Here is an 18410-nt window from a genome sequence, read left to right on the forward strand (position 1 = left end):
GCAATGATTGGGGCAGAAGTTACACTCAGCAACCTCAAAGTACTGCTGCATAAATTTTGTGTGGGTTCAGGAATTCATTTAGATGTGCAGTAGGCTCACTAATTTCCCAAGTTTTCCATTTTTGCCAGATTCCTCCCCTCCTCTGCACTCAGATTAGAAGTCAACTAGAAACATGCAGGAATGTATAATTCTTCCATTCTGCTTGTCATTGTTTCAGTTGCTAAGCCCTGTCCTACTCTTTTCCACTCCATGGACCGCAGCACATCAGGCTCCTCTGTCCTCCGCTCTCTCCCAGCATTTGCCCGAATTCCTGCCCATGCAGTCAGTGATGCCGTCTAACCACCTCGTCCTCCGCTGCCCCTTCCTCCTTTCATTGTTGTTGCTGTTCAGTCACTACGTCGTGTCCGACTCTTTGTGACCCCATGGACTGCAGCACGCCAGGCTTCCCTGTCCTTCACTGTTTCCCGGAGCTTGCTCAAGCTCATGTCTATTGAGTCAGTGGTGCCATCTAACCATCTCATTCTCTCTGTTGTCCCCCTTTCCTCTTGCCCTCATTGTCCCCCAGCATCAGGGTCTTTTCCAGTGAGTCACCTCTTCGCATCAGGTGGCCAAAGTATTGGAGCTTCAGCTTCAGTCCTTTCAATGAACATTCAGACTTGATTTCCTTTAGGATTGACAGGTTTGATCCCTTTGTGGTCCAAAGGACTCTTGAGTCTTCTCCAACACCACAGTTCAAAAGTGTCAGTTCTTTGGTGCTCAGCCTTCCTTTTGGTCTAACTCTCAAATCCATACATGACTACTGGAAAAACCATAGCTTTGACTAGACATAGCTTTTGTAGCAAAGTAATGTCTGCTTTTTAACAGGCTGTCTAGTTTTATCATAGCTTTTCCCATTCTCATTATCTCACATTTAAATTTCTAACTGCTCTGTTACCTGCCCCAAGCTAAATCCACCATTTCTGGCTAGTGAAACTCTGGGCTGTCATTACTTAAGCTGGGAGGAATGGACACACCTTCAAGCAAGAAGTCAATAAATTCATCGTTCTTGGTAAAATTCAGTTGCCCATGAGTAAACACTTCTAATTTGGTGCTTGTGTTTGATCATTGTTCAGTTGTTTTTAAAATCACTTTGTGCAGTTTCTTGTCTGTTTTCTTTGGAGGTGAATTGCCTGAGCTTCTCATGCAGCCATACCAGTAGCAGAAATGAATACTTGAAAATGAAAAGTTAATGCCTTCACATGGTTGAAAATACAGTAAATATGTAGAGTACAGTGAAAAGTCTCCTTTTCAAATGTGCCTCCCTTAGCCTTCTTGGAAAGGAATCAATAAATATCAATAAATTAGTATATATCCCTCTAGAGATATTTTATATATATGTGTATATGTATATATATGTACACACACACTAGCATTTGTGACATGTATTCATTCTCTCCTTTTTTTCACAAGTTTCTCTGCCTATTTCTTTTCTTACTAGAATGTTTTGCATCCATATATAAAGACATTTGTTTTGTGTCTTTTGTTTGGACTGTGGTGGGTCTCTGTGGCTGTGCAGGGGCTCTCTGTAGGTGCAGTGTGAGGGCTTTTCACTGGGGTGGCTTCTCTTCTTGCAGAGCACTGGCTCTAGGGCTGGAGGCTTCAGTAGCTGTGGTGCACGGGCGTGCTTGCCCCGCAGCATGGAATCTTCCCAGACCAGGGGTCAAACTCGTGCCCCTGTGTTGGCAGGTGGACACTAAACCACTGGACCACCAGGGAAGTCCTAATGATATTTCTTAATTTTATGTCTGTTTTACCTAATACACACACATGCACACACACACACACACACACACACACACACACAATGTATATAATGTTTTGTATGTTCAGTGCTTACATTTAGATTTTAAAAATCTTTTGTTATTATAAAAATGCTTCACATAATAAAATAATAGCTAAATTAATTATATGTTTCTATGTAACTGTGTATCCAAATTTAGCTACTTAAAATAGCTTCCATGAATCAGAAGTGTCCATGAACCAGCAATTTCCATGAATCAGTTGGCGTGGTTCCAGCTGAGAGTCTCAGGAGCCCAGTGTCCAGGGCCTGGCATCCGCCCAGGCTAGAGAACCCGGCCCCGCAGGGCAGCGACCACCAGTCCGCACTGTTGTGGGCAGGGCTCTCAGCCCCTTGGCTGCACTGGTCTCTCCTTAGGGCTGCTTCGGGGTCTTCACGACACAGATGCTGGCTTTCCCAAAGTGACTGAGCCCAGAGAGAGAGTAAAGTGAAACCCACAATGCCTCCTGTGAACTAAGCTCAGAAGATACACTTCATCCTTCTTACAGTGTTTTGGTGATTAACCACATTCAATGTGGGAGGAGGTAACGTGTGTGCTAAGTGACTTCAGTCCTGTCTGACTCTTTGCGACCCCCTAGGGACTGTAGCCTGCCAGGCTCCCCTGTCCATGGGATTCTCCAGGCAGGAGTACTGGAGTGGGTTGCCGTGTCCTCCTCCTGGGGATCTTCCCAACCCAGGGGTTGCACCTCCAGTTCCTGCATTGGCAGGGGGTTCTCCACCACGAGCACCACCTGGGAAGTCCAGTGAGTGCTTGGCTTAGCTGCTCAGTCGTGTCCGACTCTGCAACTGCACAGACTGTGGCCCGCCAGGCTCCTCTGTCCATGGGGATTCTCCAGGCAAGAATACTGGAGTGGGTGGCCTTTCCCTTCTCCAGGGGATCTTCCCAAGCCAGGGATTGAGCCCAGGTCGCCCACATTGCAGGAGAATTCTTTACCATCTGAGCCACCAGGGAAGCCCAAGAATGCTGGCTGCTGCTGCTGCGGCAGCTCAGTCGTATCAGTCCTGTCCGACTCTCTGCAACCCCGTAGACAGCAGCCCACCAGGCTCCCCCGTCCCTGGGATTCTCCAGGCAAGAATCCTGGATTGGGTTGCCATTTCCTTCTCCAATGCATGAAAGTGAAAAGTGAAAGTGAAGTCACTCAGTCGTGTCTGACTCCTAGAGACCCCATGGACTGCAGCCTTACCAGGCTCCTCCATCAAGAATACTGGAGTGGGTAGCATATCCCTTCTCTAGGGGATCTTCCCAACCCAGGAATTGAACCAGGGTCTCCTACATTGCAGGCGGATTCTTTACCCCTGAGCCACTAGGGAAGCTCCACTGAGTCCTTATCAGGTACCAACTTCAAGGAGAAGGAGGGAGGAGACTACACCAGGGAATAAATACCATGAAGCAAAACTCATGTCCGAAGCTGGCTGAAACAATATGCATGTCTCTTTTTCTAAACCTATAGCTCTCTATTGCCATATCTGTTTTGTATCTGCCTATCCAACTATGTAAATTTTTTGCTCATGTATAAGGATATGTTCCTAGATGTTATTACTACATCAAATGGTATGTGCATTTGTAATTTTGTTGGACATTGCCAACATGCTCTCTGTAGGGTCCAACTTACTCACTTCCTAATGAGTAGTCTTGCTTAAATTTCTAGTCTCTTAACTTTATTGGGTTATTTTACACTGTTAGAGTTTGTCATACTTCCTATGAAGTATTGAAGCCTCTAAAACTGCAACTGTTAGGTTTAAGGGAAAAACTTACAGTAATGAAGCTATGTGTGAATTGCAGCTTTCTTAGCAATATATGGCACCTGAATAAATAATGAGTTGCATTTTGATCAGAGGAAAATTTAAGCTGTTTTTGTCAGAGAATTCCAAGACTGTCCTTCCAGGCTGTAGTTCTCAAAATGTGTTCACAGAGCACATGTCCTCTGAGAGTTTCCACAAGCAGAAGACAGAAAACATATTTAGGAAATATGAAGACTCACAAAGCACATTAGTAAACTAACAATTCTGTGAAGTCTTTCGGAAATTAAATCTACTCAATTTAATATTTCTCAAGGTTTCTTGACAACGAGACCTTTTATTTTTAACATAATATATATTGCAACAATATTGCATACGGTTTCCAATGGAACATGTTATGTGGAATTTTCTGACAAGGCATTCATTTCTTTTCCTTTTTAAAAAAATTGCAATGAAATTCACATATCATAAAACTTATTATTTTAAAATGGACAGTTCTGTGGTTCTTAGCATATTAACAAAGTTGTGCAATGATCACCACTTTCTGATTCCAGAATATTTCCATCACCCTCAAAGAAACTCCATGCTTACATAGTTTCACTCTATCCCCACCACCCTCCTATCCCCATCAGATCTGGAAATCACTGATATGTTTCTGTCTCTGTGAATCTGTCTTTTTTTGACAATTCATATAGATGATGGAGAAGGCAATGGCACCCCACTCCAGTACTCTTGCCTGGAAAATCCCATGGACGAAGGAGCCTGGTGGGCTGCAGTCCATGGGGTCGCGAAGAGTCAGACACGACTGATCGACTTCACTTTAACTTTTCACTTTCATGCACTGGAGAAGGAAATGGCAACCCACTCCAGTGCTCTTGCCTGGAGAATCCCAGGGACGGCGGGGCCTGGTGGGCTGCCGTCTATGGGGTCACACAGAGTCGGACACGACTGAAGGGACCTAGCAGCAACAGCAGCAGCAGCATGTAGATGGAACCATGCAATATATTGTTTTTAGAGTTTGGCTTCTTCTACTTTGCACAATGTTTGCAAGGTTCATTCATGTATCAGTACTTAATTCCTTTGTTTTTTTATTTAGAAAGCTTTGCTATTTTGCATTGAGAGAACTGAAACTTCATTAAACAAATCAGAATTGTGTATAAAACAATAGTGATTTTGTGCTAAGCCTTCAGCAGCAGATTTGTGTTGAAATATTTCATCTTCATTTTGATTCAGAGCTTTTGGGCTTTTAGGTTGCTGTTCCTTCAAATATGTGGTTTAGGTACAAATGTTTGCAGATGTTCCAAGCTTGATTTATTAAAATAGTTTCAGTACAAATCCCTTATGCAATTAAATGCCTATTCATGTGTTCTTTTCACAGTGAAATGTTGTTAACAAATAGTTCTAATATAATAGCATAATGGTTAAGGGAAAACTTGGGTGCAAGTGTCTAATAGTTACAAGCTGGTGTAAGTTTACAAAAAAGAGCATGTATTTTTTTAAACTCTGATTAAAATGCAGTGTGTGTACTTTGTGAAAAATTTGGAAAAGTACAAGCAGTATATATTACTTTTAATTCCAATACCCTACGATAAGAACTCTTAATAATTTGCCATTTTTTCCAATGTTCTTATTGTTATTAATCTTAAAAGTTCAGGAATTTCACCCCAATTTGTCCTAATGAGTGTCTCTTTTCATGAATTTTGCTTATTGGTTTCCTGAATAGCTTCCCATCACACGTAGGAAAGAATCAGTGCCAGCAGCAATGGGAGCAGCAGTACAGTTGTCACACTTGTTCGCTTTGATGTAAATAATTTGCTTAAAATGTTGATATTAATTTGTTTCAGTTTGTATTGCATCTTTGAGTTTTGAGATCATTTTAACCATTTAAAACAGAAAACTTTTAAAACAAAAAATAATTTGTGTGATTTACACAATCTACTTCTACTTTATTTTTTAAAATCCTTTAGTCCATTGATGTCCATAGAACGCATATTTTGTGGAAATCTTGATTATAACTGTGGTGTTTGAGAAGACTCTTGAGAGTCCCCTGGACTGCAAGGAGATCCAACCGGTCCATCCTAAGGAGATCAGTCCTGGGTGTTCATTGGAAGGACTGATCCTGAAGCTGAAACTCCAATACTTTGGCCACCTGATGCTGAAACTCCAATACTTTGGCCACCTGATGCGAAGAGCTGACTATTTGAAAAGACCCTGATGCTGGGAAAGGCTGAGGGCAGGAGGAGAAGGGGACAACAGAGGATGAGATAGATGGCTGGATGGCATCACCAACTCAATGGACATGGGTTTGGGTAGACTCCTGGAGTTGATGATGGACAGGGCAGCCTGGCATGCTGCGGTTCATAGGGTCACAGAGTCGGACACAACTGAGCAACTGAACTCAACTGAACTGATTATAACATATTCATTTGTGACTTTACTGAAATATATTTAATGAAAATATATTCCATGTTATAAGTATAAAGCATTTGATGAATTATGGATTTTATTTCTTATCTAAATAGAGTACACAGACATCTAAAATAAAAGTTAAATTTGATACTTTGGCAATTTGCAAATTCTCAGTCAATAAGTGCTTTAAACTTACATAATTCAAAAAATTGTCAATGTGGCAATATACTTGCCCAAATGTGAAGATAGATTACATGCTATTCAATACAGTATTTAATGCAGTGTTGTGTTGTTCAGTCGCTCAGTCATGTCTGACTCTTTGCGACCCCATGGACTGCAGCACGCCAGGCTTCCCTGTCCTTCGCTATCACCTGGAGCTTGCTCAAACTCATGTCCATCGAGTCAGTGATGCCTTCCAGCCATCTCATCCTCTGTCGTCCCTTTCTCCTCCTGCCCCCAATCCTTCCCAGAATCAGGGTCTTTTCCAAAGAGTCAGCTCCTTGCATCAGGTGGCCAGAGTATTGGAGCTTTGTATGTAAATATTCCAGTGAACACTCAGGACTGATCTCCTTTAGGATGGACTGGTTTGATCCTTGCTGCCCAAGGCACTCTCAAGAGTCTTCTTCAACACCACAGTTCAGAAGCATCAAAGAACTGATGCTAAATATTTAGACATAGGGCTGCAGGCATGTATTTATGTGATGGGATGGGGAGAAAAGTGAAGAAGTCAAATTGCTTTTAAGCCTTTTCTAGGAGATTTCCTATAACAAAGTGGCTACTAGTGTCTGGTGAAAGTGGTTCTGGCTGATGCAGAGATGAAAACGTGGAAGAATTGATGTGTATGTGCGTTACCCCCTGGTTCTGTCTGGGCCCTTTCACCCTCTTTTTCAAAATAGAAACAGTGTTGAGCGTACATGCATATCAGTCATTCTTATGCACTGCTCTGATCACTGCTACAACTTGGCCTCTCTCCACATGTTTATTGAGAAGACACCTGGGGAAGGTAACAGATAGAAGCACCAGGCGCTTCAGAGCTCCCACTTTAAGCTGGAGGAGTCCTTTCTAATTTAGTTTCTATTATCCCCACATTTATAATGTTACATTTCTTTCTTAAACAGATCGATTATGTTTTGGCTGTGCTGGGTCTTTGTTGCTGCTCTGGCTTTTCTTCAGTTGTGGTGAGCGGGGGTGGGGGCCCCCTTCAGGTGTGGTGACTGAGTGGTGGCGGCCCTTCCTGTGGTGACTGACTGGTGGCGGCCGCTCCTGTGGTGACTGACTGGTGGTGTTCCCTCCGGTGGCGGCCCCTCCTGTGGTGACTGAACGGTGCTGTCCCCTCCAGGGGCGGCCCCTCCTGTGGTGACTGACTGGTGGCGGCCGCTCCTGTGGTGACTGAACGGCGCTGTCCCCTCCAGGGGCAGCCCCTCCTGTGGTGACTGAATGGTGGTGTTCCCTCCAGTGGCGGCCGCTCCTGTGGTGACTGAACGTGCTGTTCCCTCTGGTGGCGGCCCCTCCTGTGGTGACTGACTGGTGGCGGCCCCTCCTGTGGTGACTGACTGGTGGCGGCCCCTCCTGTGGTGACTGACTGGTGGTGTTCCCTCCGGTGGCGGCCCCTCCTGTGGTGACTGAACGGTGCTGTCCCCTCCAGGGGCGGCCCCTCCTGTGGTGACTGACTGGTGGCGGCCGCTCCTGTGGTGACTGAACGGCGCTGTCCCCTCCAGGGGCAGCCCCTCCTGTGGTGACTGAATGGTGGTGTTCCCTCCAGTGGCGGCTGCTCCTGTGGTGACTGAACGTGCTGTTCCCTCTGGTGGCGGCCCCTCCTGTGGTGACTGACTGGTGGAGGCCGCTCCTGTGGTGACTGAACGGTGCTGTTCCCTCTGGTGGCGGCCCCTCCTGTGGTGACTGACTGATGGTGTTCCCTCCGGTGGTGGCTGCTCCTGTGGTGACTGAACGTGCTGTTCCCTCTGGTGGCGGCCGCTTCTGTGGTGACTGAACGGTGCTGTCCCCTCCAGGAGCGGCCCCTCCTGTGGTGACTGAATGGTGGTGTTCCCTCCGGTGGTGGCCGCTCCTGTGGTGACTGAACGTGCTGTTCCCTCTGGTGGCGGCCCCTCCTGTGGTGACTGACTGGTGGTATTCCTTCGGGTGGCGGCCGCTCCTGTGGTGACTGACTGGTGGTGGCCACTCCTGTGGCGGCCGCTCTGGTGGCGGCTCCTCTCGTTGCAGAGCACAGGCTCGAGGGCACTCCGGCTTCAGTAGCTGAAGCAGGTGGGCCCAGTAGTTGCGACTCCCAGGCCCTAGAGCTCAGACTCAGTAGTTGTGGCCTCAGCATGTGGCATCTTCCGGGATCAGGGATGGAACGCGTGTCTCCTGCATTGGCAGGCAGATTCTTTATCACTGAGACACCAGGGAAGCCCTTACATTTTTTGAGTTTACCTGCTTCTTCATCCTGTTTTACCTAGGCCTTCTCTAGTCTGAGGCAGAATGACTGTGCTACATGTGAATAGTCACACACTTAGGGTTTAAATGAATACAGATGGTTAACAAGTTAATGACAATTATACCGAAAGTGCACTTCCATTATGTTTTCATCTGTCTAATGGTGATTTTAAGAATCTAAATATGTTTAAGGAAAATTTCCGTGGCGTGTTTGATTAATTTTATTTTAATCACTGTTATCATAATTTAAACAAATTGATGAGTCTGTGAGAGATATCCTTCCAGGAGGTTATCAAAGGATCTTTACATACAAGTTTAAAAGTGGTTTTATACCATTTGGGTGTTAATGTTTTATCTTTTTAAAGTAGTACTCCATATATGTCAGCCCTAGGGAATTTCTTGCTTCTGTGTATCCAATCCAAAACTGATTTGTCTTTAAAATTTGAGCTCTAGCTTGTAGGCAGTAGCCACAAATGAACTGATTCCTTCCATCATAGCTTTGCATGCTCATCATCCTAGTCCATAAACTTTAGTCTATGCAATTAACACATGTGGCAATCCTCTGGACTGGGTGTCAAGGCTGCTGTGGCTACACCTACATAGGGTTTCACATCTGATGAAAGACATCATGTGTATGTGAAGGCTAAGGCTCCAGTCATGTCCAACTCATTGTGACCTCATGGACTGAAGCCTGCCAGGCTCCTCTGTCCATGGGATTCTCCAGGCAAGTATACTGGAGTGGGTTGCCTTGCCCTACTCCAGGGGATCTTCCCTACCCAGGGATCGAGCCTTTGTCTCCTGCATTGGCAGGTGGATTCTTTATCCCTGGGTCACAGGGAAGCCCCAATGACAGATGTCAGCAAAAGATAAATCTCGTCAGTTTTCCTATGGAAACACTTGTCTTATGTATTTATTCCAGAACAGGGAATAAGACAGGAAGGAGAATAAGATATGGAATGGACTCTCCTTTAAATTCAGCACTCTGAAGTTTATTGATGCCAGGAATTGAGTTCTGAGTTGTGCCACTTTGAGTTAAGGAGATCTATTTCTTTATAAAGAGCAACATAAAATAACCAGTTGCCCACTCCAGGTAATATATATATAATCAAGAGTTAACCTACATTGTATATATCTTCAAGGGGGTCGAATTCTCACTATTACTTGTATTAAAGTTTCATGATTCTAATTGAGAATCAAAGGAATTTCTGAGATTTTGTTTGCTTTATCTAACTCAATCTAAAATACCTTAAAGTAATGGCTTATAGTTTACATTTTCACTTGGTGTTAGAGTAATTGAGGGCTGTTTGTTCTACTAACCACTATGGTTATTTCCAGCCATTGATTATTATTTACATTTGAAGAAAAGGGTTTGCAATCTTTCCCTTCAAAAGAAACCACATCACCCAACATTAAAATTTGTTGCAGAAAGTCAATAAAGCTGGTGAATTCCCATATGTAACACCTCATTCTTCAGTTTCTCTTTGGAACTAAAACGGTTGGGCAGATATCATATAGGTCCTTCCTCATGACTTGTAGTGTCTGGGCAGCCAGGTTAAAATGATTTAAGACTATGTCTACGCCACTGACACTATTGTATTGGGGAGCAAGTGACAGCTGATTCTATAGTGTACTATGTATACACTGATAGAGTATCTCAATACTATCCTGGAATCAATCAAAATCTAAATGAAAATAAATTAAAAAAGTAGAAGTCACTCAGTTGTGTTCAACTGTTTGTGACCCCATGGACTGTAGCCCACCAGACTCCTCTGTCCAAGGGATTATCCAGGCAAGGATACTGGGCTGGGTTGCCGTACCCTCCTCCAGGGAATTTTCCCAGTCCAGGGATTTGAACCCGCATCTCTTAAGTCTCCTGCATGGGCAGATGGGTTCTTTATCACTAGCACCATCTGGGAAGCCAGAAAATAAATGACCGCTGGAAAAAGCAATCTTAACTGCTTATTTTACAGTTTAATGCATGTGTGTGTGCTCAGTCATATCCACTCTTTGTGACCCGTGGACTGTAGCCTGCCAGGCTCCTCTGTCCATGGGTTCTCCAGGCAAGAATACTGGAGTGGGTTGCCATTTCCTTCTCCAGGTATCTTCTCGACCCAGGGATCAAACCCTTGTCTCTTGCATCTCCGGCATTGGCAGGCGCATTCTTTACCACTGTGATACCTGGGAAGACCCTTTTATAGCTTAATATCAAACTTTTTTGTGAGGTGATTAAGTGAACATTATTAAATTTTTAACAGCACCAAAAAGTATATAGAAAAATTTTCTTTTTTCTTTCTTTTTTAAAATTTTTACTCTAGTCTCTCAATTCCTTAGTGCTGCTCTCACAGGCGAGCACCTTTGTTGCCATTTCCTTCATTCTCTAGATCAAATCTGTAAAGATGCATGTGTGTGTGTGTGATTCTGTAGATCATGTCTGTAAAGGTGTGTCTGTGATTCTCTAAATCACGTCTATAAGGTGCATGTGTGTGTGTGATTCTGTAGATCACATCTATAAAGGTGTGTGTGTGTGTGTGTGTGATTCTCTAGATCACGTCTGTTAAGCTGTATGTGTATGTGTGTGATTCTTTAGATCACGTCTGTAAAGGTGCTTGTGAGTGTGTGATTCTGTAGATCATGTCTGTAAAGGGGTGTGTGTGTGTGTGTGTGTGTGTGTGTGTGTGTGTGTGATTCTCTAGATCATGTCTGTAAGGTGCATGTGTGTGATTCTCTAGATCACGTCTGTAAAGGCATGTGTGTATGTGTGTGATTCTTTAGATCACATCTGTATAGATGTGCGTCTATGATTTCTTTAGATCACGCCTGTAAAGGTGTGTGTGTGTGTGTGATTCTCTAGATCACATCTGTAAAGGTGCATGTGTGTGTGTGTGATTCTTCATAGCACAAATGGGAGCAAACCACTAGGTTATAATTTAAGCACATTTTCATGTCTAAGGAAGTTAAATATTGTTTCATATTCTTTCATTTATGTACCTTATTCTTCTTAGTATTTAAAGAGAATTCATGAATGTTCTTTAACTTGTCATTCTTCTACTGGAGGATATTTAAATTATTGCTGGGATTTTGTGACTGTAAACCATAGCCCGCTATACATCCTTGCACAAGTCTTTTTAAACAAACATGAGTGAGTTTACTTTCCTAGGAAAATATTTTTTAATCTAAGAACATAATACTTGTATTTTTAATATTTCATGGAGCTTACTGTTGGAAGGAAAGTTATGACCAGCCTAGATAGCATATTAAAAAGCAGAGACATTACTTTGCCAACCAAGGTCCGTCTAGTCAAGGCTATGGTTTTTCCAGTGGTCATGTATGGATGTGAGAGTTGGACTGTGAAGAAAGCTGAGAACTGAACAATTGATGCTTTTGAACTGTGGTGTTGGAGAAAACTCTTGAGAGTCCTTTGGACTGCAAAGAGAGCCAACCCGTCCATCCTAAAAAGGAGATCAGTCGTGGGTGTTCATTGGAAGGACTGATGCTGAAGCTGAAACTCCAGTACTTTGGCCATCTGATGTGAAAAGCTGACTCATTTGAAAAGACCCTGATGCTGGGAAAGATTGAAGGCGGGAGGAGAAGGGGATGACAGAGGATGAGATGGCTGGATGGCATCACCGACTCGATGGACATGAGTTTGAGTAAACTTCACTAGTTGGTGATGAACAGGGAGGCCTGGCATGCTGCAGTTCATGGGGTCGAAAAGAGTCAGACACGACTGAGCGACTGAACTGAACTAACCTTTTCTGCATTTATAATTTTTATACCATTGCAAATATAACCAAAATAAGACCACAAGGAAGAGTGTGGCTTTAGTGACATAGGGATACATGTAATAATCACGATTATTATGTTTCAGTTATTTTGCTATTCCACTAAAGAACCAGCATCAGTGATCATACCCCTGGTCCAAATCAGAAAGTTTAATATCAGCCACCACCTGTATTAAATATCTATTGAATTCTTGCTGCCATGAGTCAGGATTAGTGTTTTACATACTTTATTTTATTTAATCCCCACAATATCCCAGAAAGCAATCACTGTTGTTATCCCTACTTTAGAGATGAGGAAACTGAGTCCTTAAAAAGATAAATTAAATTCCAAGGCCTCACAAGTATTGTGACTTAGACGTTAAATATAATAATGATATACATGCTAGAAAAAATCAGATATCAGGTTATACATAAATTGTTTTATATATTTGATGATTTTAAAAACATTTTATCAGTTTATATGAAATAAAAGATAATATTTGCCTTCAAATGTCATTCATTGATAATAATTTTGGAAATATGCCCAGGAAATAACACAAAAAGTTATTATTTCTATAAAATACTGTGATATAAAATATTGATAACACTTCTAAATTTCAAATAGAGTCCTTGTCTCTTTAATCACAGAATTTTTATCTTTAAGCATTTCAGTGACAGTATGAAGTTTCAGAATGTTCTCTTGAAATATATTCATTGCAGTCACTTCATCCTCATTTCATAATAGTCAAGACAATATCCATGGACATGAATTTAATTTTCTGAAGTATTTAAGATTGTAACTAATAAGTACATCTTTGTTTTCATCTACGTCAGCAGTTGGTACCAGTACCTTTTTTCTTTGTGTCCATGTAGATTTCATGCTTACTGCAGACCATCTGTGTGCATTTGGTTTTTTCCAATGTTACACAAGCTTTATAATGGAATCAAAATCATTCCACCCTCTCCTCTGTTCTTCCACCTTCCTTTTCATATAAACCCATTTGTTATCTCAGAGGGTGCTGAGAGACAAATGAATAAATTGTATTCCTTTGCCTTTCTCTGTAAGCAGTATGTTGGTCTTAAGGTACTGAGTTCTTTTTGTCATTTTTCACATCCTAGGAAGGCTTCCCAGGCAGCCAGCGCATAGAGTAAGAGACAGGAGTTCAATCCCTGGATCGGGAAAATCTCCTGGAGAAGGACATGGCAACCCACCCCAGTACTCTTGCCTGGAGAATTCCATGGACAGAGGAGCCTGGCGGGCTGCAGTCCATGGGCTGCAAAGAATTGGACACAACTGAAGTGACTTAGCACGACACAACAGCAGGAAAGGTCCAGAAAGATTCCCTTTGATCATAAATTAGATTCCAAGTAGACTTTTAATTGTGTCTATTTTCAGTGTCTATTTCAAGTCTCCATTTCTAGAATTTATGGTTTAATATAAAGAAATATTCTGTTCTGAACTTTAGCTGTTTGGTAGAGATGCAAATAACACTTGAATTAGCCATGAGCAGGGCATCAGCCAGTGGCTGTTATATGAATATGATATCAGTTAGTAGGAGCTGAATTAGAGTGACTCTGTGCTCTCTGAAGCAGGTAGCTTGGTGTCCTATGTGTATCACATTATTTAATCCCTTTAACATCATCTTGGAGTAGATTAATAATAATATACCAATTGTGCAGATGAGGAAGTTGAGGCTTTTAGAACTTATTCCCTGGATTTGCTTACAAGTGAAGTTGTAGATCCAAAATTTAAAGCAAGTTCTGTCTAAATTCACAGCCTTAGTTCCATCTGTGGCATCCCCTCTTTCTCTGACTCTTCTCTCTACCCTTCTTTCCTCTTTTATCCATCTCTTTTTTCCCTTCCCGTTGACCTGGGTTTGAAAACAAATAGTAACATCTATGGATAGAATCTCTATAAAAATGATCATAGTTCTGATCCCTGTGCAACAAAATAAAATGGAGTCTAGATACAGGAGCTTTTGTCCCAGGCTTTATACAGAAAGAAGGGCAAATAGAGAAAAAAGGAAGGAAAATAGTTCTGGCTTAAATAAGACTCTTGCCCAAGAGAAATTGCACTCATGTTTTGAAATTCTAACAGAAAGTCGCTACCAGTGAAAAATCCTCCTGTGCAATACGCTAGTAGAGGCGATTGATGGAGGTGGGCACCCACGATTCATTGCCCTAGTGATTCAGGTTCACGCTTTGTATTCATAGAGAGACACTGGTCCAGCTGAGGATGTGCTGAATCAGCTGACACCCATGCACACAGCACACAGAGCACGATGCGGGAAAAATAACCCTCTGGATGCCCCATTCGCAGTGCGGAGCAGGAGCCTGCTAGAAGAACGAGAAGGCAGGAATCACCTCCTTAAGTCATTCTGTCGCTGGTTGAAATACAGCTTTTAGAGTGCTGAGAAGGGAAGGGCCGTTGACTTAAACAGGAGGGGTAGATTCACGAAGGGCGAACTCGGGGGCTCTGAAGACCCGAGGAGACTCCAGTGTCCTGGAGTGTCCGTCACGCCCCTCCCAGGAGCCCTTTCACAGGTCTCACCACCGCCCTGTGCAGGGTGTCAGACTTGCTCCATTTCACAGATGGCAAAACTAAGGCCAGAAGTTGCGAAGCACTGTGTTCGTTAGCCTGCAAGACACCGGTGTGCAGTGAAAAGGGCTCTTCTTTGAAAAAGTAATATTAAAATCCTTTTTATTGTATATGTTTTACAGTTATTTAAAGGTACTTTACATCTGCTGGAATATGATAGGAAATCATGAGATAAAGGTTGTCAATAATATTCTGCCACCCTTGGGAAAATATGCAATGACAGAGTTAAAAAAGGGTTATTTGGTAGCAAGGAGCTCTGCTGGAACATAATGATACATCTGTGTTCTGAAAGGTTAGAGTTCCGTGAATGCCTCTCCCTTTCTCCCTTTCTTTTTTTTTTTTTAATTTAATTTAATTTTTTTTTTATTAGTTGGAGGCTATTTACTTCACAACATTTCAGTGGGTTTTGTCATACATTGATATGAATCAGCCATAGATTTACACGTATTCCCCATCCCGATCCCCCCTCCCACCTCCCTCTCCACCTGATTCCTCTGGGTCTTCCCAGTGCACCAGGCCCGAGCACTTGTCTCATGCATCCCACCTGGGCTGGTGATCTGTTTCACCATAGATAGTATACATGCTGTTCTTTTGAAATCAGTTGTATAGCTGTGTATCTCATTTTGTTAAGAGAGCTGCTGTGAAAATGTAACTGTTTCATAGTTACTGTTTAGTCTTGTGTTCCTGAGAAAGGACAGAATTGGAAATCATTATTTTGTGTTTTGGGCTTAGGTCTCAGGTGGCTCAAAGATAAAGATCCTGCCCACCAATGCTGGAGAGGTGGGTTCGATCCCTGGGTCGGAGGGACCCCCTGGAGGAGGAAATGGCAACCGTCTCCAGTATTCTTGCCTGGGAAACCGCATGGACGGAGGAGGCTGGGGGGCTACAGTCCATGGGGTCACGAAGAGCTGGACACGACTTAGCGACTGAGCACACACCCATTGGTAATTTGAACACAAGTTGTGTGTGTACGCGCACATTTTGTTGTATTGTGTACGTAGACATTCACATGCATACCCTTATGTTTGTAAGTTACGTGCCAGACAAAAATGTCATGGAGCGAAGCTCTCGTCATTTTCCCATTGGGACTCTCATTTGATGGCTAATATCACCTAGTCTTTAATGACTCTAAATAAGACTTGTGTCTCCAAGCTACAGCGTCATCATCAACATCACCAACATCATCGTCATTATTTTATTAATAGTAGCAAGAATTGGTCTAAAGCTTGTTAACAGTTAAGAACTGTGCAATGCATTTTATATTCATTTGATCATTTAATTAAATGCATTTCTTATATATTGCACTCCAAATAGTCTTACCTTAGTCATAAAGGAAAATATAAGTAAAGCCTGTCAATATTCAACCTCTAAATACCTAATCACTATTTATAGCTTATTAAACCTCCCAAATTCAACCTGTAATAAACAGTCATCATTTTTCTGATAAATATCAGAAATTTTTAAACATAACATAAAGCAAAGACTTAATTCTCAAACAAGTTTGAATATTAATTTATGGGCACCCTTAAATAATGACAGTGACCTATTCTGGCCTCTTCTATCTCTGCAAAGAAGCTGTGCTTAAATTGCAAATCATTTTTATCAGCCCATTAAAACATATGCTCCATTAGGCAACACTTGGCCTGCTTTCATTCAGTTTGTCCAGGTACTCGGACATTAAAGCATCATAGAAATAAATCCATCTATATTACTTTAGAAGGTTTCTCAATATAACGGGAGGAAAGAAATTATTTTTTAAGAGCTGGCTGAAGATTGAGCTGAAGGTTAGGGTAAAAGTAAAACAAGAATCCACTTACTATAATGATAGTTTCTTTTTCTTGGGAGAAAAATACCTCAGTGGACATGTTCTCTAAGAAAATGAGCTTTTTCCCTCTAATATGGGAGAAATTTATACAAAAAGCATGCAGTATTTATTGCTGTTTGCTCCCATAGAACCATCTCTCATTCTTCTGACAGTACCCCCGATTTTTATTTGGGGTTTCCCTAAACTGTTCATTTCTGTGTGCTTTCTGTTGCCTCTCGAGGCCTGAAGCTCTGACCCCTGCCTGAATCACGGCTGGCCTGGCAGTTTGAGTTGGCCACGGTCAGTCCAGTTATAAGAACTTTAGGGTTGTTACAGGTCCTTTAGAAAAGGCACCCTTTCTTTCCCACTATGCTTGAACATAAGACTACACTCACTGGCCCTGCTGCCTACCGCGTGGAGTCTAACTGTGGAGCCAGCACAGGGATACAGAACCAAGCCCTGGAGAGAGACGTCTTGCCCTCGTCACTCTGGGAAACCTTGCGCTCAGTTCCGTTTGGAATCAGCTCTGTCCTGGAACTGTTGATTGTGTGGTGCAGTCTGTTCCATTTTACATTAATTTGGCTTGGGTGTTTTGTCACTTGTAGATGATAACTCTATTTATTACAGTGATGGGATTTTGACTCTTTAGTGGATAGGGGAGATAGGAATTTGCAAAGTTGAAAGCTTGGGGGAGAGAAAAATGTAAAAGGAGAAGATTCTTGGTAGGAGGAGAAGGGTCCCGTGACATGGTTTTGGGTGGTAATTGGAGAAATAATACATTTCCTGTGGCATAAGGAGAGTGTGGACAAGCACACCCTTTGTAATATGTCATCTATTCTCTGCCACACTGACTTGTTGGAGATGGTGTGACTTCCCATATGCTTAAGAGAATGCTTTATGCCATTTCGTTGAAAATTAGACTGCATCAATATTGAAAAGAAACACTTTTAATTTCACTTTTTTAATATAAATATGACCTTTAAAAATTACTTGATTTCAGGGGAGGGGAAATTAAAAAAAAATTACTTGATTTCATCTAGGAGGAAAAATGAGAAGTTGAATAATTTTTTAAAAGTATTTAAGTACTTAACTAGATTTGACAAGCATTGCTGTAAAATTCTAAGTAATAGCATTTTTAAAATATATCAACTCATTCTGAATTGGATAGGTTTAAGGTTTTTGAGAGTTTCCCAGTGGTAAACAATCTGCCTGCCAGTGCAGGAGACATGAGTTCAATCTCGGGGCTAGAAAGATCCCTTGGAGCAGGAAATGGCAACCCACTCCAGTGTTCTTGCCTGGGAAGTTCCATGGACAGTGTAGCCTGGTGGGCTACAGTGCACAGGTTCGCAAAAGAGTCGGCCACGACTTAACGGCTCAACAATAGCAACAAAAGGGTATCTGAGCCGCCATCATCTTCTGCCTACTTTGGTGTGTGAAGAGCGGACCCAGGCCAGAACGTCCTGTTGGTGAAGATGCTCATCTCAGGAGTCATGAGGGACAGTTTGGCGGCCCAGCAAGCCAGTTCACCCACCTAGGCTCAGTTTTCCTTGCTGGGATAGCAGTAGAAGCTTGTGAAGGTGAGAAGAGATAAGGGACATGCGTTTAGAGTGGTGCCCTTGCAGAGCCCCTGGGAAACGTCTCAACCAACGTGCGCTGGCTCTTTCTATTGTGACTACCCTTTTCTTCCCATTAGATATAGGTTTTACAGGTTGGGAATTTTCATTATCTGGATTCCAGTGCAAGTTCTGTTACTGGCTTGCAATGTGACCCTTGGTCTTTTGGACTTTAATTTTCTTGTCTCTACAATGAGAGACTACAGCGTCTCCC

General features: G+C 42.6%; 1 protein-coding gene across 1 annotated transcript; it reads right to left on the minus strand.

Annotated features, from left to right (window-relative positions):
- Nucleotides 1-7155: 7155 nt before the first annotated feature.
- On the minus strand, nt 7156-8428 carry LOC122681136 (proline-rich protein 2-like). The gene is made up of 2 exons (XM_043882847.1): nt 8417-8428; nt 7156-8214 (listed from the first exon to the last, which is right to left on the minus strand). Exons 1-2 carry the CDS (start codon nt 8426-8428, stop codon nt 7156-7158), a joined length of 1071 nt encoding a protein of 356 aa, XP_043738782.1.
- Nucleotides 8429-18410: the final 9982 nt, after the last annotated feature.

The sequence above is a fragment of the Cervus elaphus genome, chromosome 23 (genome assembly GCF_910594005.1).
Source record: "Cervus elaphus chromosome 23, mCerEla1.1, whole genome shotgun sequence".
Lineage (NCBI taxonomy): Eukaryota > Metazoa > Chordata > Mammalia > Artiodactyla > Cervidae > Cervus > Cervus elaphus.